General features: G+C 34.3%; 1 protein-coding gene across 3 annotated transcripts; it reads left to right on the plus strand.

Moving 5' to 3' along the window:
* Positions 1–1,143: 1,143 nt before the first annotated feature.
* LOC143243690 (zinc finger protein 704-like) lies at positions 1,144–25,181 on the plus strand. Of its 3 annotated transcripts, none has more exons than XM_076487333.1 (6): positions 1,144–1,263; positions 10,532–10,761; positions 18,862–18,956; positions 19,388–19,616; positions 20,430–20,537; positions 21,220–24,456. In XM_076487333.1, exons 2-6 carry the CDS (start codon positions 10,645–10,647, stop codon positions 21,253–21,255), a joined length of 585 nt encoding a protein of 194 aa, XP_076343448.1. In that variant the 5' UTR covers positions 1,144–1,263; positions 10,532–10,644; the 3' UTR covers positions 21,256–24,456. The 3 variants fall into 3 exon arrangements, with proteins under 3 accessions (XP_076343448.1, XP_076343445.1, XP_076343447.1); XM_076487330.1 differs by lacking the exon at positions 21,220–24,456 and adding an exon at positions 25,122–25,181 and having other exon boundaries at positions 1,153–1,263; XM_076487332.1 differs by lacking the exons at positions 1,144–1,263; positions 21,220–24,456 and adding exons at positions 9,480–9,570; positions 25,122–25,181.
* Positions 25,182–26,981: the final 1,800 nt, after the last annotated feature.

The following is a 26,981-nucleotide window of genomic DNA, read 5'->3' on the forward strand; positions in this document are numbered from 1 at the left end:
ACAGAAATCACATTTTTTAGGGAAGATAATTTTCTGTGTAATTTTTTGTATCGTTACTTTATTCTGTGTGATTGTAACGTTCTGCAATTTTTTCTTTGTTTTATTCTCATAGATGCGTGGAGCAAATTATAAGAAAAACTTGTTCTCGGTCAGGTTCCAATAATCGTTTCTGATAATTAAAGAATGATTTCACCGATATATGTCCTTTAAAAATATCTATTATCGATTTGTGGCATGAAGGTCATGTAGAAAAAAATATTAAAAAAGCAAAACATTAAAATACTGGAATATTTAATCAAAACGATTCTGTTTTTTTTCCAGTTTAATATTTTATGTGTGTGTGTGTGTGTCTCTATATATATATATATATATAACAAAGAATTAAATTATTGATAGATAAAAATTAGATTTCAAGCAAAAGGTCTTCAGTGGTTTTGTGTAAAATTTTGTCTGCTTGCCAATGCTGGGACCCAACATGGTCGGGTGGTTAAGGCACTCGACTTTACTCTTTTACCGACGAATAGCCCAAGAGTTGGCGGTGGGTGGTGATGACTAGCTGCCTTCCCTCTAGTCTTACACTACTAAATAAGGGACGGCTAGCGCAGATAGCCCTCGAGTAGCTTTATGCGAAATAAAAAACAACAAAAAACAAAACCAATGTTGTATGACAACATTTAAATCTAAGAGACACACGACAAATCGTAATCTTATACCTGTCTGTCAGATAATTATTGTATATATTGGGTGTATACGTTCTAGTAAGAAATTATCATGTTTTTGTCTTTTTTTTCTTATTTTTCCATTATTTAAAATACCACTTGATATAGGTTTGCTTTCTCGACATTGGAATGGTTATTCAAGTGCTTTTGTAGTATGTGTGTGTGTGTGTCTATATGTATGTATATATATATATATATATGTATGTATTGTTTAAAAGTGTTTTGTAGTATTGTATATGTATTGTTTAAAAGTGTTTTGTAGTATTGTATATGTATTGTTTAAAAGTGTTTTGTAATATTGTATATGTATATTGTTTTTCCTCTGGTATTTAATATAATGTTTAGTTTAACAATAATTTTCGTCTTTTAATTGTATCTGTATTTTTAAATAATCGAAATGACGATTTTTTCTTTATGTCAATTTAGCGGACGAAAAAGGCGACCGAGTTCAACAGACGATAGTGACGTCATGAATGATTGTTCTGCTGCTATGGTGCTCATGAGTTTATCTTGTAGTCCTAAGTCCCTCGCCGTTCTGACTCAGGTATAAATTACATGTTTAACAGAGACATTTAAACAGTTTGTCAACGTAACTGAAAACGTTTGTTTTCCTTTCAGTTTTAACTTGCTATAACTAATGTTATTCAAATACTGATTATAGAAATTAACGTTGTCTCATGAACTTTAGACAAGATGATCGTATAAATTAATACAAATTCGGTAGAGTAACTAAACATTATTTAAAGAAATTTCGGTGATGTGTCCTCTACATAAGTTGTTTCAAAATGCTAAGAAATTTTCTTGTGACAGTTTAAGCAAATATTGGGCTGTGGTATTGATATTTATATCAGTTGCTGAGTTATAATAATTTTTTGTTTTCGTACTCTAATTAAGAATATATTTAGTAATTATAATCAGTAACATTGTAAGTAGTTTGGTTAAATTCATCTCATTAGTACTGATTTCCTTGGAATAAAATTCAACATAGTTTATATTCGGTGCGTCCTTATTTCCACTGTAGGTAGGCCTACAATAATATTTTTACCAACCTATATGAAAACCGGTTTTGAATGTCATACAAACTTAGTTCGAGGCCGGCTGAATAGAGGTTTCACGTTTTAAGTTTGCGAGATTCGTTAAACAAATGCACACACAAACACATATACACTCGCATGTGTTTATCTAACTGTGTAGCCTTAGGTATTCCTAGTCATGTTGATGTTGCTTCGTGTGTCCATTTGATAACCTTGAGTTACTTTAGCAGCTAAGAGTTGATAAAGTCAAGTGCTCACAGTGTTAGAGATAAATAAGATGTGTTTAAATGGATTTGAACATTTAAATCACCAAAGGACACGACCTCCATTGAAGAGTGAAAAGTGTGAGCGCCACACTTTGGTTGATTCCAAGCATACAACGATGAACCCCAAAATTTTAATATTTGCGCTTTATTTAATACAGAATATTTGTGCGGGAATTTCATAACGTTTTAAGATTATTGTGAGAAAGAAAAAAACACCCAGAATATGTGAATTTTAAGTGAATTGTATGTTAAAATTAAAACATTAAAAAAAGCTGGATTTTACATCACTTGTCAAGATGTATTGGTCAAAACTTTACACCCCCCTTCAGTGGCATAGCGGTATGTCTGCAAACTTACAACGCTAGAAACCGGGTTTAAATATTCGATGTGGGTAGAGCACAGATAGCCCATTGTGCAGCTTTGTGCTTAATTCCAAACAAATGCATAAACGAACAAAACTTTAAATAAACAAATTTGGAGATCTCTATCCTTATACTATATCACGAAAAAAAGAAAACGTGAGTATAATCGTTTTATGGAAAATATACACATTACAATATTTTTTTATAGAAACAAAGCATAAGATTTGGTTTGAATTTCGAGCAAAGCTACACGAGGGCTATCTGCGTTAGTCGTCCCTAATTTCGCAGTGTAAGACTAGAAGGAAGGCAGCTAGTCTTCACCACCCACCGCCAACTCTTGGGCAATTATTTTACCAACGAATAGTAGGATTGACTATCACATTATAACGCCTCCACAGCTGAAAGGGCGAGTATGTTTGGTGGGACGGGGATTCGAACCCGCGACCCTTAGATTACGAGTCGAGTGGCTTATCCACGTGGCCATGCCGGGATCAAAGCACAATAAAGTATGATATAGAAAAAACATTTTGTGATAAAAAAAAAAAATATGCGTTTAGCTTACCTGTATTGTATATTAATATGCCGTAATTACAATTTAGACATTTCTTTGCTTCATAATAGGGAGTATAATTGTGTCCGATAAATATGTTTGTTTGTAATTAAGCACAAAACTAATCAAGGCTATCTGTATTCTGCCCATTAAGGTTATCGAAACCCGGATTATTGCGTTTTAAGTCCGCAGACGTATCGCTGTCCCACGTGGGGGCTAAATATGTTTGTTTGTAATAAAGCACAAAACTATATAATGGACTACCTGTGCTCTGCCCATCACGAGTTTCGAAATTCGGATTCTAGCGCTGTAAGTCCGGGGCATATTACTGTATTACTGGGGGACTAAATATGTTTATATAACTGTCTGGGAAAGAGAAAAAATAAACGAAAATTTAAACTAAGGGTTAATTTTAACTGTTAAATTTCCCTGAATTGTACCTTAACCTTATATTTTGAAAAGAGGGAAACTGAACTGAGCATCCATTCCAGTTGATGCTTTTCCGTTTGACTGGATAATCACAACAGAAGCCTCCAGGAAAACGGGTCTTTACCATTAAAATGTTTTCTCGTCATCTCCACACAGAGGGGTTATGGCAACGTGCCATTAATCTTATTTTGCTAAGGGCAAGGTAACGCAAGAGTACAAAATAATTCCTTCTGTTATGTATAGGAGTCTGCTAAAAAAAGAAAAAAAAAAGAGGTGGGGTGGGGAAATACCTTACCCACAGGCTATATATATAATCTGCTGCTTTTGTTGTAGCCACTGGAGTGTATGTGAGGTTAAAGTTCCAAGTCTCCACAGTTACGTTTCTCACGTGACAGAAATTGTAATAATTCCTCACACATTGTGAATTATACAGAACAGCCTGAAATGAAGGCTGAAAGATAGAAAACTTTAGCAGTGTTTGTTTGTTTTCAAATTTCGCGCAAATCTACACGAGGGCTATCTACGCTAGACGTCCCTAATTTAGCAGTGTAAGACCAGAGGGAAGGCAGCTAGTTATCACCACCTGCCGCTAACTGTTGGCTACTCTTTTACTAACGAATAGTGGGACTGAACGTAACATTATAACGTTCCCAGGGCTGAAAGGACGAGCATGTTTGGTGCGATAGACTTTAGCAGTGTAGGAATTGTCTTTACATTCGTTAAAGACAAACCCGGCAGCACTGTGGGTATCAAGAATACGGTGAAGAAAGTCCCCTTGTTTGTTTTCGTATGCCTCACGTGAGAGCCAGGCTTAGTTTGGTTTTGTGTAATTTTAACCAGGAAAGGTGTTGTTTCGTATTTATGTATTATAATTCTAGAGAGGTAACCTTGACAGGTTCACTTTTCCAGTCTTTATTTTTGTTATCTTTTGAAGCGTAACCGTGGACGAAACTGCATATTTACTTTTGAAGAAGCTGGTTCAATTCTTATAACATTCTAGCGATTAAGGTTTTTACGAGTTGATTTATCTACGTTTTGATTCCATTAAGTAATCGCAGTATGTGAATTTGATTTCCGGCTTCACGTCTACCACAGACGTAATTTTCGCATTATATGTTTTAATATTTAAATAAATTTTCATTTACAACTGGCACACAGCCATTAGTTAATAAAATAGAAGTTTACGCCTATCTTTCACTGCTTGTTTACGCGGTGTCGTTATGAATAAAATATTTTCAATTATTCATAGATTCTTGTCATTGTAGGTGGCGTGGTCCTGAGAAAGCCTGTTAATGGTGCTTACATGAAATTATTCCCTCAAGTCATGCGTGTTTATATGTTGGAGTTCCATGCCATAGAGTCTTTCATGTTAGTCTGACAGTTTTATCATGAGAAAAAAAAAGCTGTAATATTGTATGTTCTTAGTTCTAAATATGTTATATAGCTTGTAAAAGCAATTATTCTCTACAGAATATTTCGTCACGTTCGCAAGGGCAAGTTCAGGGAAGGGCGTTTGTTGATCCAGAGCCGCACATCGACCCCGGTAAACAGTGCGAAGGGTTTCCGTTTTCCCCGGACACTTGTTTACAGAATTAGATTTTAGTTCTTCAAAAACCACATTGAAAATTTATGTGATAGGCCGACTTTATTTTAAAAATTATAATTTACAATTAATGGTGTAATTGAGATCGTTAAATTAGATAATACAAGTGTTTAAATCAACGGCTGTGACTCGTATAATTTATGTTATTGATAGCTCATCATCAAAAGAAAGTAAACTTTTAAGGTCAGAACTGAATGAAGCCTAACTTGAAAAACAAATCGGTTAAAGAAATACAATGCAATCAGTTAACACAACAGAAAACTACAGCCTTTATAACAATTAGAAGCCATTAGATCATCAGTTGATCAGCTATATTCGTAGGTAGCCTGAATAAAAAAAAATTCTAACGAGATTCAAGCTCGTCTTGGATTCATGGCCCTAAATCTATATATAGGTATACTAAGTTTAATAACACAAAATAACATGTACAGCTGTAAACACGTTAGTCTTAAACCTGTATATATGTTTACTAAACTAACAACACAATCTTGACAACTATTAAATAATAATAAACATAGCTTCGTAATTCTGTTAATATTCTTTATATTCATCTACAATCAATCATAGAGAACTAATTTAAAACAATTTGGTGTTGATTACCTCAGCAAAGATATTGCTTTGAATAGTTTATCAGCAACAAGGAGAATAATTAAGCCTACATTTATAAAATGAACAGTAAATTACTTGAGTAGGATCCTGTTGTGAGCATTGTGTGTTAATAGTAATTACCATACTTCTTGTGTTAGTCTGGTAGTTTAGTGTATAATTACATTAGAAGATGTAACAATAAAGTGGTTTAGTGTAAATATATCACACTATTAAAGTGATAGCGAGGTTTAAATGTAAACAGTTTTACGTATCATAAACTTTGGTTTAATTCAAGAAAATGATTTTAGAATTTGAACTTTACATTTACCAGAGGAGTAGTGTATCACCCCAGATTTGTGTGGTGAGTCTAAAGCCCAGCCTTTTATAAACATAGAAGTCTGTAATTTCCTTTCATAGTCTACTGGTAAGTACAGTGGCACTGGCTGGTCGGTGTGAGCAGTTTGTTTTAAAGTGATTAGTGTTGCTAAGGCCTGGCATGGCCTAGCGCGTTAAGGCGTGCGCTTCGTAATCTGAGGGTCGCGGGTTCGCGCCCGAGTCGCGCCAAACATGCTCGCCCTCCCAGCCGTGGGGGCGTTATATTTGTGACGGTCAATCCCACTATTCGTTGGTAAAAGAGTAGCCCAAGAGTTGGCGGTTGGTGGTGATGACTAGCTGCCTTCCCTCTAGTCTTACACTGCTAAATTAGGGACGGCTAGCACAGATAGCCCTCGAGTAGCTTTGTGCGAAATTCCAAAACAGACAAACAGACATAGTGTTGCTATACCTGGTGTTGTATTGTACATCACTCTCAGCACTCACTTTCTTTTACCAAACGTAATTACCTGAGTAGATGTGTGACAAGTGTAACAGACTTGCAAAAAATTACCTTTGTTTCTTTGCTGGACTTTGGGCAAAGCTACACAAGGGCGACCAGAGCGTAGCCCTTCCTAATTTTGAAATAACAAACATGAGGGAAAGCAGCTGTCAATGCTACCCACTGTCAAACCAAACTTTCCGAATAATGCCAAACTTGAATAGTTGGATTTAACTGTTACAATAATAATGCACGGACACTTTAATGTGTAGAGCACTTTCATTTTATTTTTTTGCAGTAATGGAACATGAACCACTTAACCTCAACTCCACTGTCCACTATGCTGACTGCTGGATATATTAAAATTGTCATATAATTTACCAGTCATATACAGTACACTATTAAATGCATACAATGTAAAACAGGATTTAGAAAAACAAAAAATGTTGAATGAATGATTATCTTTTCTTATCCAAGGGTGTGACATTTTTTACCACCATACATATGTCTATACATGTAAAATTATGTAATATATTACCCTGTTGGAACAACTTGCTTAGTCTGGCCACATAACATTCATAATGCACAGTTTGGCTAACCACAAATATTTCTTTTTTCATGTGTTTAGTTTCACCAGTGCAAAAGCTGGCCACAAACCTAAGGAGCTGTAGAAACAGGTACTATCAGTGATGTGACAGTAACTCAAGAGCAGTTGTTTGGTAGCTACTTCTCCCTAGTCCAGTGGCTGGATGATTCCTAACTAGCTATGTCCCTGTAGTCCAGGGGCTTTCTATCTATAGATCATGGGGACTTCTCACTAGCTACTTTCCTCTAGTCCAGTGGCTTTCAATCTATAGATCATGGGGACTCCTCACTAGCTACTTCTCCCTAGTTCAGTGGCTTTTAATCTATAGATCAGGACTACTAACTAGCTATTTCTCCCTAGTCCAGTGGCTTTCATTCTATTGATCAGGACTCCTCACTAGCTACTTCCTTCTAGTCCACTGGTTTTCAATCTGTGGATCAGGGGAATTCCTAGCTAGCTACTTTCATCCTGTCCAGTTGTTTTCAGTCTTTTGTTCAAGGGATTCCTACGAGCTATTTTCCTCTGGTCTGGTGGTTTTTAAACTGTAGTCCAAGGTACTACTTACTAGCAACTCTGAGGTACTCCTTCAAGTAATCCTTTGAAAGGATACATGATTATGGAAAGGGAAAGGCAACATGTTCTATAGGTCTTTTTGTGGTCCACAGAGATGAAGAAAATCCAATAAAAGGTGATATGTTATATCATTATTATTAATATTATTTAGGAACAGTACATGGACAGACTTTGTGCTAAAAGTCTAAAAAATAAGGTACATGAAAGTGAGTCTCAAACCTAGAACCACCAATGCCAACCAAGCAATTCCATGAACCCATGAGTGAAAGCAAAATAAACATATTATACTCTGTCAACCCCACCACATCTGCAATATCCAGTGTCGATGAGACCTTTCGCACAATACCAGGCTGGACAGGATACAACAAATATAGTCGTGATCCTGAAATATTTCGTGAAAAAAAAAATTATGTGGATACGATTAAACAAGAAAACTGTAACTATTATTAAGTTTTTAAAGTAATTCTCAGATCAGATGTGTAGGTAAGAATTAATAACACAACCTGATTTTATTTTAACCATGGAGAAGCTAGTTCCGTGAATGTGAGTCACGACCCTAGAACTACCACTGACAGATATGTACACGCGACAATGCGTCCAACATGTACAAATTATCGTGTAATACTGGGGCGTTGATGATAAAGTTCACTGATCATCGTCACAGAGCATGCGTGATGGCCTGAACTGAGCGCAGACCATTTTAGTAGGAAAATAAAAACAACAAATTGCTAAGTGAAGATGGTGGAGCTACATTGGGGTTCCGGCATTCCTCACCCTTCATCCCCCTTAAAAAATTACTTGTTTGTTATAGAGGTTGAAATATTGTTTGTTTGTATAATTTCGCGCAAATATACTCGAGGGTTATTTGCGCAAGTTATCTCTAACTTAGAATTGAATAGACTAGAAGGAAAGCAGCTACTCAGAAACACCCACCGCCAACTTTCTGCATATAATTTAATAGCGAGAAGTGGAATTGATTGAAACATTATAACACTTCCATGGATGAAAGTGTATGTTAGGTGATGGGTGTGTTTGTTTTTCACATAGCAAAGCCACATCAGGCCATCAGCTGTGACCACCGTGGGAATTGAACCCCCTGATTTTTAGGGTTGTAAATCCGTAGACTTTCCACTGTATCATCTTGGGACGGATTCGAATCCGCGAACTGGAGATTACGTTTAGAAATATTAGAAATCATGGTGAAAGGTATTAGCCATCACGTGATGTGTCCTTTCTGAACTGTACTTATCCGTAAAGTAAATGAAAGAACCGGTTTTGAATACTTTTAAACATTTGTGTGCTTTGCTTCTCAAAATAATAGAATATCTTAAAATAAAAAAGATAAATAATAATAGATGCTAGTAAAATAGAACTAACTGTATTACTTGCAAGCGCACAGTAAAACAAAGGAACCGGTTTTTAGACAGACTCAGGAACGGAAATTACTGAAACTTCTTCGATGTTGTTTGAACGTCCAGTAACTTAGATCATTTCGAGGGTATATATAGTTTCATTATTAATATATATTTTTTACAAGACTTCTCGTATACTGTAATGATACCACCTGTTGTACGTCACAGTTTTATACAGATTTGGTTATCGTACAAGACTGAAGTTAAATATAGCGTTTCTATCTTTTTTTTTTTTTTTTGTCACAGGATACAACATCAGTTATTATGTACCCACAGTCGTGTCAAATCCTCCTAACAATTTGATTCATCCTCAAAATTGTTATGTACACTGACCCAAATGACCACTGGGAATTTTGTGTATTTCGTTACATAACTAATTCTTAGTGCATCGGAAATGAAACCACTTCTAGTCTTCTACTCCCTCTTTCTTTATCTTTCCGTTTTTACTTACGTCATTCGACGTCAACCGCTTCTTCGTACTGTGTAACCGGTTAGGAGTTAAAGCACGTGCTGTAAACAAGCTAAAAACAACACGAGTTTTGGTTTAAGCGTTTATCGTTGTAAAATATTCAGTTCGTATATTTAAGTATTATGAGTATTGTGTTGCCTGAGTGAAAGTGTACCACACTTCTATGTAGGATAATAATTCGTAGTGATTTAAACATGAAGTATTGCTCAGTTTTCGTTATAATATAATAGTAAATCTATAACGAAAGACGGAGAAATATCTTCAGATAAATAAAATGTAACAGTTGGTTTAAAATTTATGATAAACATAACGCCAACTGTTGGTGATAATACGCTGCAGTTTAGACGACCGAAGCTGGTAAAGCATTTAAAAATCAGTAGGCTTAGAAATTGTGATTAAAATCACGTAATCTACATTTTTTCCCCACTTTGGAGAATCATTTATTTCTCATCGTCTAGTCTAATTGACAAGTTAAGGTATTGTTCGAGAGGCCCTTTTAGGCATTGGCATGTGGAAGACAAGACCTTTCTGAAAAGCTATTTTTATACGCAGAAGCGTTCCTAGGTGCTTAAAAGTTTAAGCCTCGGCTCCATATATGCGCGAATTTTCTGCGTTATACTATAATATTGATGAGGTTTTCTCTTATGATTTTTAAAGACGCCAACCAGGGATTTAGGGCACTGTCAAATAGAATCGGGGCTTGTGTCTAGCGATACTTCTATTTACACGCCTTTGACTTTCAATATGAAACTGAATTTTGAGAGGAATGTGGTTGTGAGGCCGAGAGATTTGGAGTTTATTTTTTTATCGCAGATGTTAGGCCTAGTGGTTTCTAATGCTTTACCAGTTGTAACAGGTATTTGTTGTTTACAAGAACGAGTGTATGTGTACGTTTTAATGAACCTGAATTAACTGGAAGTTTTGATGGAGATACTTGTACTGATACGTCAGAACATGGACGTAAACTAAACAAGTGTCCTCAACTACCACCTTCTCAGTTAACGTATGAGTTTTTGTAATGTCATTGCATTTCTCTTCTGTCAGGTGATATATATAAATACACACACACATACATATATGTTACCGTGTTCTTATCACATTCTGTTGTAATTGTTTTGATGCGTAGGTTCATATGCGTATTCTTGGACTAGTAGCATTAGCTCCGGTTTTCAAGGATGGGACAGTCCTCGGTCCGATACAAGGACAGCTACACCTTCTCCGCCTAGCCCTCTTGTTGCCATGGAAACCGTCACCTCGCAGCAGAATGGCGCCTCCTCGGGCCAAGTGTCGGATGAGGGCATTGAAATGGACGAGACAGTTGGTTTTATGGAAGAATCTCTTTCAGGGAAATGTAAGGTGAGCGTCTGCTAGCAAGGGTAAACGAACTGATGATATCTGAGAAGTCTGTTAACCTTGACTGGCAATGCCGAAAGTTAAAAGTGGGAGGGGGGATTGATGTATCTTGAAGGTTTATAATAGGAAACGCAGTGATGATTCACTTATACTTACTTGTATAAGTATTAATTTCGACAAGCACCTGCTCTTACCCCTTAATTTCTGTTTCGCTTCATGTTATGCAACCTCGTGTATCGTTCAGGGGGGAACTGTTTCTCAGAGGTCTTTGCCCCAGTATGTATGTATGTGTGTGTGTGCACGTATGTATTTCGTTCCGAAATAAAAACATAATGCTACACAGATAAGAAAAAAAAAGAGGTAAAACTGTTCTTTTTTAAAGAGCAAATGGAATACAAACTACCCTTGTTCATACAAAATATAATTGCTACACGCGCAGAGAGCGCTTGAAACTCATGAATCGTACTTCGATCGATGAGAGTATAATTTGGTAATGATGTTCTAATTTATCGTTTAAATGATGTATTTCAAGAAATAATATCTTCTGTTGTACACAAACTGTTTCAAATATAGGTCTTGTGAAAAACTTGCCTAATAATTGTACACCCACAATAAGCACCCGGTTTTCACATCGTAATTATACAATTTCGGTAGAGGTACATCTGAACGTTTATTCGAATCAGTACGTAGAATTTAAGTTGATTTTAGAACTAATGTGTATATTTAGATATACATGAATTATATGAGGATATGGTACCCTTACAGTTACTTTAATCGTCTCTAGAGGGAGCCATATATCTTAGTAACACCGTGTACAGCGTCGTTTTAACGCGAAGTGGTGTGAAAGTTCATACAAGTAACTCTGAAAGAGACATGAACTTAACCTCTTGAACAGGCAGGTCTGTGTGTGTATGAAAAGGGTGTGCACTTGCCTTAACAACCCCACTTCCCCAGATAAGTTCTTATGATCCACGCTATATTTATGTTAACAAGACGAAGTTGTGTAGTTTACATATCAAACACGATCAGCTAACGGGGGGGTACTGTACTGGAGAAATCTAGGATACACAAATCTTCAAAACAAACAAATTCCAAAGAAACGGAAAACAAAAAATTGAAAATATGTTTGCTCTTAAACGCAGAGCTACACAGTGGTCCCGTTCACTGTATGCACCAAGGGTATCGATATCAGGTTTTTAGCATTTTAGACCCTTGAACATGTCACTTAACTGGTAAACCTATAAAGCATATTTCTTTTTGCACTAGAAGAGCCAACCTTATTACCAGGTATAATTTTTTCTTAACTTCCAACAAACGCAAACTTCCATATATTGATTCAACTCTGAAATTTGTGTTGTTGTTGTTTTTCTCTCACAAGTACCATTTGGGTTTAAAGTTAATAAAGAATTGATTTATAAGGGAAAACATGACTGTTGAACTTCATTAATTTGTCCATCACGCAGACTCATCGGTAAAAGTAACAGTAGTTGATTTAACCTAGTTCCGATCTTTCCTGACAACCAGCTGTTTTCCCTGTTGCTCTCTGTTTAACGACTACGTCATAGACATGGGGTCAGCACTTGATAAAACAGCATTCTCTATTGCGTGATTTATCAGAACCTTAGCAAGCAGTTAGCTTACATTTGACCTTTGGACTACACAGTAATGTATAGATAATATAGAATGATATGTATTAAAAAATGCACCATATAGTTTGGTTTTGTAAAGTCCGCGTAGTTTCCGTTCATGAAAGGTCAAATGTAAGTTTCCATATAGATCACGTTGGAGCTGCATGGATTAATGTCTTTATGTCTTGAAATATCGTTTCGCGGCACTAATAAAATGTGGGTTTAGAAGAGAGGCAGAATAAAGTTTTCCTATTCCAAGTCGGTTAAATATTTATAGAGGCACTGATGTTGCTATCAGTATTATAGAGTACTAGTCAAACTTTGACTGCACGTGGTAAACCAGTTGAGTTGAAATAAAAATAATGGATTATTCGATAACCGAACAGAAATAAAAACTGATCTTACGTACACAACCACACTTATTACCATTTCTTTATTACCTTGTAAACTAACCAGTTTCGTTTAAGGAGTACTTCCTGAAGTGAATAACAGTTACTTTCACTGGTTAGTTCTTATAACTAATAGGTGAATGAGTTTCTTGTGTTTCATTTGAGCTGATTACAGTGGACTTATTCCCAGTGGATCTCATGTACAACAGAGCTCATATGCGTAGAAAAAAAAGGAAAGACAGAAGTGAGAGCTATTAATAACGTTGGTGGTATTTATTAAAGTCCAACACTGATAAAGTTCTGGGAGGTTGAGAAATGTGTTGGTTGTTAGCGAGAAGGCCAAGGTTTTATTACAATATAAGGGTATGGCGTATCTTGAAATTTTTATCACCAACAGATACGACAAAAACATTATTAAACCAAAACAAAATTGTGCTTCCGTTTGATTAATGAACCTTCTTCCTTTCTGAAATATTAATTCCCAAAGTTTTTCAGTGAACGTCACACAACAGTTGACGTAACGATGACGTCATTAGGCCTAACCCATATATCCTTCTTGCTAACTGAAGGTTTCCACTTTTGACCCGTTCATTATATTGATATATATATATATATATATATAAATTAACAAAATAGATAGACAACTAAAGTTTAAAAAACTATCGTATTTACGTGAACAGTAATATGATGGTTAGGGGCGTAGATTTTTTACACCCAATGGGGGGAATGATTTTTGCGACCACGTATGTGGACTGTTCAATTTACAAATTGGTAATCTCTGATTACGTTAACCTGAAAGCTGTAAACATGCAGTCACAGAGTAATCTTGTTGCCACGATACCTGCATGTATACTTAGGCCTACTGATTAATACTTACGAACTATCGCTTAGATCGAAAAGTTTAGAAGCACGCCTGTATTAAAGATGTACATTTCGGCTACTAAAAAAATCTTACATCTAGGCCTAATTATGTAATTCGATTGGTAAGAACACGAGAATCTCAAGAACAAACACACAATTTGTAGTCCTGTGATGCAATAAAACAATTCAACAGACCCAACTGTAGGGGGGGATGGTTGTATGCACCATACCCCCACCTAAAATGAAGGGAGGATATATACCCCATCCCCCCTAAGATCTACGCCCCAGATGATGGTTATACATACGTTAGAGTCGCACCAAACACGGTCAATCCCACTATGAAATTTAATACGTGTGCAGTGTACAAGTAAGCCTCCCAGCAATGGTACAGCAGTATGTCTTTGGACTTACACTGCTAGAAACTGGGCTTCAATACCTGTGGTGGACAGATATCCCATTGTGCTTTGTGCTTAATTATGAACAAACAGACAAATATAAGTAGGCATACTGTGAAGGTAAACTGTCAAAAGAATATGTTACTTGAAATGGACTATTAAAAGCAATTGGGACATGTGATGACCAGCCAAAAAAACTACAACCATACAACAATATATGTGTATTCATAAAATGTTTTGTATTTAGTGGAGGAATTCCAGCAGTTTTGGGCCCGGCATGGCCAGATGGTTAATGCACTCGATTCGTAATCCAAGGGTTGTGGGTTCGAATCTCCGTCACACCAAACATGCTGGCCCTTTCAGCCGTGGGGCGTTATAATGTTACAGTGTATCCCACTATTTGTTGGTAAAAGAGTAGCCCAAGAGTTGGCGGTGGATGGAGATGACTAGCTGCCTTCCTTCTAGTCTTATACTGCTAAATTAGAGACGGCTAGCGCAGGTAGCCCTCGTGTAGCTTTGCGCGAAATTCAGAAAGAAACATACGTTACAGTTTGTGAGTCATAAATAAAATGTAATTTATGAATCATAAATAATTACAAAACAGTTGTTACTAGTTGGTTGTTAAACTGATTTTCTGGCGTTTCACGCTGTTTTAAAACAGGTTCAAGCGAATTTGTCCTTCGAGCACTTTAACGGTTCCAAAATTTGTCGAGTTACGGCGAAATTTTCTTGTTAAAAAAGTTTATTTCTCATATAGATACTCAAATGGACTATAACCCGAGCGCTGTCCACTACGAGGGAATAGAAACATCGGATTTTAGCGTTTTGTGTATGCTAACTTACCGTTGACCCACTTGGAGACTCAAGGAAACTTAGGGGTTGGTTGGCCATGTATTATGATGATTTTAAAATTTTATCGTTTTTGTTCTAGCATAGAAGAGGATCTTACTAGCAATAGGCACTTGATTTTAATTCAGCGTGGCGTCAAATAAAATAATTATTTTAAATATCAAACTTTCGATGTAATGACGATTTTTTCTTCCCCAGTTTTAGCTGAAATCGTGGGTAGAGATTGTTGAATATATATTTCAAAATCCGTGTTAAATTTAATTTGTTCATAGTACGGTGATATGGGTAGTATATTTTCAGCAGTAGTTACGAATCTACAAGAATTCTGACAATAGGGCATTGTTTTAATTTTCACTCTCAACACTAATTCAGCGTTATCTACGTAAACCGTAACCGGGAAACGTACAGGTTAAAAACTAAATATCTCAGTCAGGCCTTACATGACGTTGTCATGTATTTACATAATGAATAATTTTTAAATTAGTTCGCTTTCCTCGTGAAAATGAGCCTTTGTTTATCAACTTTTTCAGTTGTGTGTAACGTAATCAGATTCGAAAGATCTAGATTCGTGGTTCGACGTGGTACGTTCTAAAATATCCCGTCGTACTCCTAGATACATGTTTTATCAGTTGTTTTTTTTTCTTATTGTTATTTTAGACAAAACAGCCCTTTTGTGAAACAAAATGGGTTATAGAAACAGTCTTCAATGGGGTCAGGTCCATAATGTTTAAAACATTAAAGTCCACGTAATTTGTTGTATAATCAGTGAATGACTGCCAGTATCTTCAACCTTATTGATATACTTTTCTTGCCGATTACGTAGTTCTGGAATATAGATTTGTTCCTTCTTTCGACCGTTTATAATTTGTAGTCTCATTAAATTTCTTTCTTTGGCTCAAAGCCAGATTTTCTGTACCGGCCGGCGAGCTGTGACAGTGAGCACGCCGGCCGGCGGTATGTCGTAATGTTATTACAGTTCTAATATGTAGAATATTTAAATCTCACTGCGTTGAAAGACCTCGTTTTGAAAGTTACTTAATTTTAAACGGAAGGCGGTTCCAGCCTAGCTACCTAAATACTCCCCCCCCCTCTTTGGTTTAGATTGGGGCCGTTGCTATGAAACGAACTTGGTTTTCCAGTTTTACTATGTGTAACAAGACGTCAAAATTCAAGATAGGCACTCAGTTGGAAATCGTTTCATATTTCTAGGCTAATCGCACCGAATCATTGTTTAGACAACCGTAGTTGCTAATTATGTAGAATAGTTATTTTAAAATAATTGTTTACAACACGCCCGACTAAAACACTCGCATTAAAACGTTTGTAGAAAGCAACAAAATAGCACGAATCTTCCATTTTTAATATTTTGGGCACTTCGAAGTGTTAAACGGTGTTACCTTCAAGTTAATTATGACCTGTTTTCTGATTGGCTTAAACTGTATTATAAGTTTTGTATGTAATGGAAGTCTCATCGAATTTATGACAGTTATAAAGCCGTGAGAAAACCAGTGCTGTAGACTGTTTTAGAACTTTCTCTGTCATTTATGTTAAGTACATTTAAATCAAAGCTAACACTTTGCAACTTAATTTCTTATTAGTTTACCCGGCAGTTCGTCAACTCCTGCCTATGTAGGTTGCCCAGGAAACACTATTTTCAGTATTCGATTAACCGGTTTAGACATCGCAGATAAAGACCACATGATTAGGCTGTAAAAGTAACACGACTTCCTTTTACTTCTGTTAGATTTCTGTTGAAAAAAAACTTTCTCAGCTTTAGGATCTCGAGTGTCATTAGCTTTGTTCGTTTCATCAGTTATTGTTTTGTTTCTTAGTTCTTAGAGAATGCGTGACACATGTCACGTGCCCACTTGTTTCACGAAACAAAAGTAGTGGGAAGTAATTTTTTTGGGCAAGTTTTACGATGAATTTAGACACGATTAGACGGTAGAGTTGATTATGTGGTAATCGTGGCGTAGTGCAGACGTGATACACAGTAGAATTTACTACGTGGTAACCGATCAAACAAGTATCACGTAAAGCTGATTTTTAATATTTGTTCAAATTATTTTCTCAAATGATAATTAATATGTCTTATATTATGTAATAAATGCGTCTAAGTAACGTTAAATATGTATGTTTTTTAACTTACTGAATCAGTACTACTATATACAAATATATATGTTGTGTTTATGTACATATATACATATATATATTTTTAAACTCATGTTGTTAGGGTTATATACTATGGTGTTCAGACGTGCCCCAGTTTGGCAGTGAGGCTTATCGAGGACTTTGACCCAGAACGTTAGGCCTAAAGTCTCCTTACATTTACTTGCAGGGTGGTTTATTTTTTTATATAAGTACACAGCGAGTAAAAACATCATGCATCAGTAATTAGTGTCTTTGTTTCATGGCTTCGCGACTACTTTTCTTAGCTGAGAGAACGAACAATCAACTGAATCACAGAAAACTTCACTTAGTTGAGATCAGGGTAGAGTAGATGGGTTGCAGTATTTGTAGGAACTTATTACCACAAACAAGTGAGAGGGAAATAAAAGATTAGAAGTGCTTTGGGGCGAATTTATTTTAAAATTCCTGGCCAGGAAAAACAAAAAACATGCTCATATTTCCACGAGTGACCTATATATACAAAAAAAGAAAGGGAAAATAGAAACGAAGTAAAATATCCTTAGTGACTGGATTAAATTACCTGTATATTGTTCTTTCAAAATCATAATACCAGAAAAAAACATTTTTTAGAGTAGAAATAAATTGTTTGTTTGATTTTGAAATTCGCGTAAAGCTACACGAGAGCTATCTGCGCTAGCCGTTCCTAATTTTGCAGTAAAAGACTAGAGGGAAGGTAGCAAGTCATCACCACCCACCGCCAACTCTTGGGCTACTCTTTTATCAACGAATGGTTGGATTGACTGCACATTATAACGTCCCCACGGCTGAAAGGACGAGCAGATTTGGTAAACGGGGATTCGAATCCGCGACCCTCAGATTACGAGTTGAGCGCCTTAGCCACCTGGCCAGAAATAAATGAACTTTGACATTTTGTAGTCAGGAGCACCATTTTACAAAAAGCTTTGGAGGTGGGTAAAAAAGACCGACGTCGCACCCCCCTTTCCCCCATATACATTCCAGTTCATATATGGATTATATGCTAAGACGTAATTTATGTGTGTCTGTTAATTCGGCCTTACTAAAAATTATTATAGGGGGCGACGTATGAGTTACAGGGCCGAGAAGAAGTTACAATGATACAGAGTAAGAATTTTTTTAAAAAATTAACTCATACCTTAGTAGTTGACCCCCAGTAAAGCAAGTTTTTTAGTAGAAAGTCAAGTTTCTATTTAATTGTTTTGTTGAACTTTCACATGTGAATAAGTTTTGTTTTGGAGCTGTTTTCTTTCTCATTAACCTTTTCGTTGGTAATGTTCACTATCAATATATATATATATATAAACCAGATTATTTTACTAAACTGCGAAAATGATTTTAAAAAAATCAACAACAACAAAACATGCCAGAGTAATCGGCCTCGTGTCGGAAGTACTCGGCCTTACATCGAGAAAACCTAATTACCCTAATCACAACATGTAGAGCGAGGCTATGTGGACTCGAAAATATGTGACCCACTTCTACTAAACGCCAGCCTTGTTTTTAATTAGATCACTCAGGCGGCAGAGTTGATTAGATATTTTAATATTCAACCCTCCTCTCTCACACGTAATATATATAATCCAAGTTAAGGATTTATCACGAAAAGGAAATACTGATATGCAAAAAATAAAGACGAAATACGTTTTTTTTTGTGGTTTTTGTTTTGTAATTTCAGAATTTGAATCTCAGTTTTAAATATTTTAATTAGTAGAAACGATAATTTGAACTAAAAAAAGTGTGATGTATTTTATGGCTCTGTGATTGTGGTTCCATCATCTTTGTGAAAGATATTTTCTTGGCCGAATTTTGTAGACGCGGACTGTGTTCCAATGTACGTGGCCCGGCTGCGGCAAGCAGTATTATCTGTGCGAAGATGTGGAGAAACACGTTCGTATGCGTCATTTACGGTAAGTGCTGACGTCTAGTAAGAAGTTACTGAACTATTCTTTTCCAAAAGACATGTCATTTGAAATTTGGCCAACGGTGTTAAGAACGTAAAATAGCTCCATGCATTACACATGCATATATTACTTATTGTATAGATACCACGTTCAAATATGTGTGTTTTTGTAAACTTCCAGATTTTTGTATGTATTTGAATTCGTTATTACTAAACAAGCATTGGAAAATTAACTACACTTCCTATATTCACAGTTGGTTTTGTTTAAAATATTTTAAATCTTTTTTTATCTACAATTTGTTTACTTTCAGGTTTTATAAAGTTTTGTTAATCATCCTAATAGCGTGCTTTCTGTTGAAATTGTCGGATTTCAAGTAAGATATACAGAGCTAAGAGAACAGGTTTTACTGCTTTTAATCAGGTATTTTCTTCATTTAGTCGTTCTAAGAATCAACTCTCAGACCTCAGCGACGACCACGAAGAAGAATTCTATTACACAGAAATTGAAGTAGATGAAAAGCCAACTCCTCCACGTGCTAGCCCTGAGATCCTTCTCTCATCTCCTGAATTAGCCAACATCTATACCTCATCTGCCCCTACCCTTAGTCACCTTGATATGGTGAAACCTCCCCATGAAAACCCAGAATATAGAGAACCTCAGAAGGAGGTAAAGACAAGACTATGTTTTTATATGACAAGAGGAATTTTTTGCTTTGTTTAATTCTTTGTTGATGAAATAGTTTCCAACATCATTAAGTGTAACATGAGACATTTAGAATACTTTTTAAGCAGTGTTTTCTTTAAGTCTCTCATTAACAAACAAACAGAAAACTCCTAGTAATGGCATAGAGTTATTTAGTATGACTTTTAGAGATTTTCTTTAAAAGAGTTTATAATTTTCCTATTAGTGTAAAAATCCAGCAGTTTATTAAAACATATCTGTGTTGCCATAATTGGCTGTTCTGTTTTTTTTTGTAATGTAATGAAATTTCATTCATTATTAATATCTGAAGTTGTTAACTTGAACTTGTATATCGTATTATGTATTCATTATTAATATCTGAAGTTGTTAACTTGTATATCGTTATTTGATTGTTTTAATATGTGTGCGCTTTCCTCTGAATCATTCTCTCAAGTAATCATAAGTCCTGAAGATAGTGATTTAAGTCCAGGGTTATTTACGTGAAAAACATGAAGTAATAATTGTACTTGAATAATAAACAGTATAAATCTCTGGCCACTAGTGAAAGGTTTCATATGTAAAGATACAGACTGTACCTTCTGAAATACTGTTATCTTCTTACTCAGTTGTTAGTGTCAGTACTCCTTAAATAATTTAAAGGCTTTTGTATAAAAATCTTAAGTTTCACAACTAGTTATCCTCACTGTAATAAAATAATATTTTCCGTCCCTTATTATTATGCTGTTTTGTTTGCTTATGATTCATTAAAACAACTGATGTTTTGTTTTGAAAAATCAGAGAGACCAGAGTCAAACATCTCTAACAAATCCAGACACTATCTCCAACTTCCAACCCATTCTTCATTGGCAACCTCATGCATATGCTGTCAGTGCTCCAAGTGACATGGTAAGGAACTATTTATTGTTTTTCAAAATTTGAACACCTTGTGTAGTTAATACAAGTTGCATACCTCACAACTATCTAGATTTTTTTCACCCACTTTCCAAATTATAAATTTTATCCACTAAGTACAATTTCCAATATTTGTGCAATCACTGTTTTTAAAAGTTGGTTGTGTTTCTGTGAAACTTATTGAACTTACTGATTGTCACAAGTACTAAGATTAAACATAAAAACCCAAACTTATCATTGTGAAGTTATGTAATGCCCAAAATGTTCTGAAGATTTGGTGATGTTGTGATGAATATGTGCAACACATGATCTGAAGTGCAAATGTAGTGATCAGATGTTAGAACTTTGATTTATAAATTAGTCTTATGGGGGGTATCATATGTTTTGTTACCTAGTGAATTTTCTGAAACTTAACTTGAATAAACTTGAAATTTACCTTAAATATACTTAAATTTTCAAACATTTGCTATGGGGTTGGAGGACCCCCTAGTAGGCCTTCACTGCTCTCTGAAATGTGTTTATTGAGATTTGTCCATTTATAATGTTGGTAGGTCATCCAGCTGAGTATGAGAGCCATTGTGTGCCAGTAGGTTTATAATATGTAAAAGTATAAAGCCATTATAAATATTGAAAATAAGGCTTTGTTGAAAACAGTAATCTTTTAATGATTCTGCAGGCTTTGTCCCCAAAGTACTTTGCGACTGAGTCCTAAATCTTTGTCACCTACCATAAAAGGCTCTCCCACACAGAGAAAAGGTCGCTCTGAGGTCCACAAGTGTAGAAAGGTTTATGGGATGGAAAATAAAGAGCAGTGGTGTACTCAGTGTCGCTGGAAGAAAGCTTGTTCCCGATTTCTTAGCTAATGTAGATGGTCCTCACCAAAGGCGCTTTTAAGTTACAGAGACCTAAATGACAGGAAATGCAGAGGATGTAGCACAATTTTGATATTCAAATAACGTGACACATGTGATCTCAGAAAACCTGGGATAAAGGAACAGATCTCACCGGCAACTTTTTTACCAGTTTTATTGCTTGTAAGAAAAGTGAATACTGATAAGTAGTAGTTCCAACCTTTTGTTAATTATTACGTTTATAGAAAACTATAATACAAATTTTGAAAGACATTGGTCATCTTTTTCTTATGTGATTTTGATACCTGTAAAGATGTAAAAAACAAAGAAAAAAGTAAAATATTTATGAAGAAGATTATATGTGTATAAATATACAAACAAATACATATATATATATATATACACTAATTAAACTTTTGTATTATGGAGAGGTTTTGAATTGGTTGAACTGTTACATTTATACTGACAATAAATTTGGATCAATTCTATAAAATTTGGAAGTGATAAGCTTAAATGTGTAAAAAAACATGATGAGGTCTGTAAAATTGTAATGGATTGTGAAACTATACATAAGAAGGATCTGTTTTCATTGTGCTGGCTGGAAATATTTTATTTATATATATTGTATTTTAAAGATATATAAATTCATCTTTGTGTGTTATATAACATTTTATATTTGTGAAAGATTGAAATGATATACTAAGAATCAATATTATTGTTTCCTTGTTCCTTGTTAATCTCAGAATATCTCCTGATTCCCTATAAAATATAGAATTAATACTGATTTCTTCAGTTTCCTTGTTATCGAAATAACTATGTCTTGTATTAAATAACCTTATTAGTCTAATTTGGATTTTCCCTTTTGTACTTAAACTTTCTTCTTTAAATGGGTTACCAGTCGATGGCAAAACATGCAAAACTTTTGAAGTATGAGTAAAACTATTGATAACTTCTTCTTACTGCAACATGATAGGCCTTACAGAGCATGCTCAAAACCCAAATAAATGTGACATTTATATAGCTCTAGTTGTCACATTGAGTATCGTTACTATTTTTATATTGAAATTTTAATTTTGTTATAAACGTTTGAATGTCTGTTAGCAAGTGTTAAAATATCTTTGTGAAATTAAAAGAAAATATTAAATTATATTGTTCAACAAGAGAGTGTAAAAGAAGTACTTGTGTATGTGTTTTCCATGAATGTTTATATATACATATATACACATATATATATTAAACAGTGAATGCAACATGTTTGTCTGTTCTAGTTAACCCAATTCATGTGCAAAAACATCAGAATAAAAAAAATGACAAAGGCACTGTTACACAAATATTTTAATAAACCAACATCTGGTCATTGAGGTAGTACAAAGTTCATAATGGCTGTAAAAAAAATGTGCCATAGGCAGTAGTTGTGTAGGCTTAAAGTACAAATGAATTTTCTATAAATTATCACTAGGTCATCATGACAACTTTTCATTATATGCCATTGGTGTTCACATTTGTAAAATTTATATGTTTGCCTGTCCATGTCAGAGTTTGTAAATACACTCAGTTTGATGTTTTCTTTTGTTCAATGAGTTAATCGCATGTGGGTTTGTGTTTTCATTTAGGTACTTTTTAACTAATATTAGCTGACTTATGGAGGTGTTGCACTGTGAAGGATCTAACTGGCTTATAAATGATTGTTTTATAATTGTCAGATTATGTATGTAAGTGATAAAGGATTTTTGTTTGGGTTTTTATTATTATTTTTACACTAGTTACGGTGTTTGGGCTAATAACTTCAAGATATACCATTTGGTCTATGGCTCTGTAAAGCTACATTGAGTGACCGCTGGCTACATTGGTGTTTCGTGAGGCTGGCTATTGGGTTATTTTCATATGACAATCATAGTTGTTAAATGTTATTGTCCCATGGAAGTTTATCAGTATATATTTCTATGACTAATTAAAGTAGCTCATTTTTATAAGTAACTTTGATGATGACAGTTGTTTTTAAAGGGTCGTAACTGCAATACTGTGCACATTAATTACTATGTATCTTGGCTACTGACTTTATTAAACTAGTTATTAAATCTGTAGATTGGAAGATTATTTATAAAGCAAATTTCTAAGACATGGATGAAGATGTGGAAGATATCCAAAAATTATTTTTGAAAAATTATTTGGGTATTTTTCAGAAACTTGTAACATATTTTCTGAATAGCCTGTCAGACAGTAAATCCTCAACATCCTGTGGTACATGCATGAGTTTACATTCTAAAAACAAATTTAAAAGTATGCAGTAGAAACTGGTCTCAAACAATAAAATTTATAGACTTTAACAGCTTGTAAGATAGAAGAAATTTGTAAAAAAATACATTTCAAAGTATGCAGTAAAAACCACACTAGAATAATACAACCTAAACTTTAACATCTTTTAAGACTGAAATATTCTAAAAAATACATTTCAAAGTAAACAATGAGAAAACAGACTCAAATAATTAAATTTAAATGTGAACAGTTTGTAAGATTGAAATATCCTAAAAAACACATTTTAAAGTAAAGAATATAAACCAGACTCAAATAACAAAATCCTAACTTTAACTGTTTGTAAAAATTAAATATTTTATTCTATCTGCTAAATTAGTTTCAGGTTTATGAATACATGGTCTCACCACTATGTTACTGAACACATTTCACATAACTCCAGGTTTGAATGCATTATAAGAGCTTATAGTGGGTTATACAATATGGTTCAAAATTGGTGATTGGCTGTCATCTACTTGATAAATAGTTAAGAATTAAGGATTACTGTACCAGCCATTTCTATCTATATGTTACTTAAGGTGCTGATTAGGTTACAAACACCGATAACATAATGTACAAATAATTAAGACCTTATTAACATATTGGAACATGTAGTTGGTTAAGTATTTATGTAGTTTAAGTAAGTATACACAAATGTCAACTTTTTTCATCTATTATCGAAACTGTTCAGTTAATAACCATGAAATAACTGTTGCATGAAATGTGTAAAATTATAATAATGTATTTCAAATTAAAAGTGATTTAATATGCAGTTCATGATTAATTGTATTTATTTTCTCCATAAAACATTTACATTAATTAACAATATAATTTAAGTGCACATATCATCTATGAACAGCATATAATATCATATATCCATGCATTGGCGATAGTTGAAATGTTTATAAAGTAATACCACACAAATTAAATGACAGTGGATCTTGAAAGCTAAATAAACTTCAATATCATACATCACAAACATAACCGTTTTAATATGTCATGAATTTGGCATTGTGAATTTGGTGTATTTGTATTTCCAGAAAAAATCTGACAAGATGTCACATAAAAGCTTCTAAAATTATCTCTTTTAGGTGTGAGGAATAATTTGATTCATTGGATAGGAAACTGACTAAATAGAACAAAACATTGTTTTATAAATGGAGTTCAGAGAAACTAGGATAAAGCCACAAGTGGGATACTCTGGGACTCATCAGTAAATCAAATATAGCAAAACTTATAATACTGACGATAAATTTGATGGGAATAACCTTAGCAATGATATGAAAGAAAAGGATTTTGATTTTCTGGTTGGTCAGCCTCTTAAACCATCCAAACAGTGTGCTATTGCTTATGGCAAGGTAAATTGGAATTTGGGTTGTATCTACAGAAACATTGAAGAAATACAGGTCTAACCAGTATATATGTCATTGATTAGGGCACGTTTGGAGTACTTTGTTCAATCTTGGGATCCTTATCGTAGACAGGACATTCCTTTGCTGGAAAGAGTTCAGAGAAGAGTTACCAGGATGGAAAAGTTGTCGTACAAGGACAGGTTAAGTTCTCTATAAACATTCTCTTGAAAAAAAAATAAGTGAGGGTAATTTGATTGAGGTGTTTTAAGATTATTAATTAAACTGATAGTCATAATGCATTATATTGTTTCTTATTTAATGGTTAATTAATATGTTAGAATTAGAGCCATAAATATAAATTTTGGCAGTGTAGAAGTCACCACAGAGCTTTTTTTTTTCTCAGGGTGATTGCATGTGAAATCGATAGCTTTCAAATGTGGTGGATGCGGTTATTTTACGGGAAGGAATAATAAATATTCAAATTATAATAGTTGACTTTGAGTATTTGGCATTCATTATAAAAGTTAGGTTAGTGTTTGAGACGGCGTATATAGCACAATAAGTCTCACGTTGCCTTTAAATTGTTATGTGTAAATAAACGAATTTCCAGGTGGTGCTGCCATCTAGGAGGATATATATTTAAAACGTCATATAAGAAATGAATTTTGTTAAAAACGCTGTAACATATTTGAATTATGGTTGATTACATATTACTTTAACTAGTTTTACCTGATGTATTATTTGATAATATTGTACTTGAGTCACTAAAGCCGCTATTTTGTGCTGTGAAGTAAAAATGTTGGTTTTAACATCCTCTAGATTGTTACTACGAACGTGACTTTGTGAAATATTATTTTTAAAATAAAAATGGCAACTTTATTCAATAACTTGGATTGTCTTTGGAATAATCACTACTTATACTACAAAAAATGAAAGTACCATTGACTAATCTTTGAATCTGTTTATTTTGTGCGCAATTAATAAAGTTAAACACTGACTTGAAGGACACTTAACCGTGAAAGAATGTAATTATCTTATTTGAATTCCAAAATATATATTTAATTTTTATAATAGATAGTTGACCTATCAAATGTCTCTCGAAATAAATATATTCAGTTGCTGTCAAAACAAGTAATATAATTTCAAGCACTTTTAATGTTGATCCTGAGTGCTTGTGGATTGTTTTCGACTACATCTTGGTGTTCATGCTGAGACCTTTTAGCCCTATCTAATACGAAGCTACTTAAAACAGCTGTCATATGTTTTTTATTCGAACCAACAAACTAATATATCAAGCCTTACATAGAATTCTGTAACGATCAGAAGACCGATAATTCAGTTCTTAAAACACCGAACAAATAAATTGAATGTCCTGACAATCAAGACTAAATCTGATCGAGACAAACTGTTTCTCATTCACTGCAGAAACTAAAATAATATTTATTTCTAAATCATGAATATTTTATTTAAAGGTTTTATTGTCTACTTTATTTGACTTGTTTTAATTCCATTTGCTAAAAGCAATATATATATATATATGGTTAAATGAAACACGTTAAATTTATTATATTTAGATGGCGCTTGGAGCAAGTAAAAAGGATTTTATTACGTACCTTATATAAATAAGAACGTCATACTCCCACTTTTACGTTGTGAGAAGTAAAATTTTTGTTATTGTAATTAATAGTTAAATTCATTAATTTATGAAATGTCTGAATTTGATGCATTTAATAATGGAATTTCACCGGAAGATGACCCAGCTGCTGAATTTCTGGCAAGAGAACAGGATGAATTAGCAGGCCTAGAAGATGATGTAAATTTTGAGCCTTCAACATTGACAACTGCACCATCCGAGGCACACCAAGTCACTGCTAATTATCAGAATGATAACGGTAAATCTTTTACAATTTTAGAAGTATTACCATAATGTTTTGCTTTGAAAT

Source organism: Tachypleus tridentatus, unplaced genomic scaffold (assembly GCF_004210375.1).
Source record: "Tachypleus tridentatus isolate NWPU-2018 unplaced genomic scaffold, ASM421037v1 tig00006160_pilon, whole genome shotgun sequence".
Classification (NCBI taxonomy): domain Eukaryota; kingdom Metazoa; phylum Arthropoda; class Merostomata; order Xiphosura; family Limulidae; genus Tachypleus; species Tachypleus tridentatus.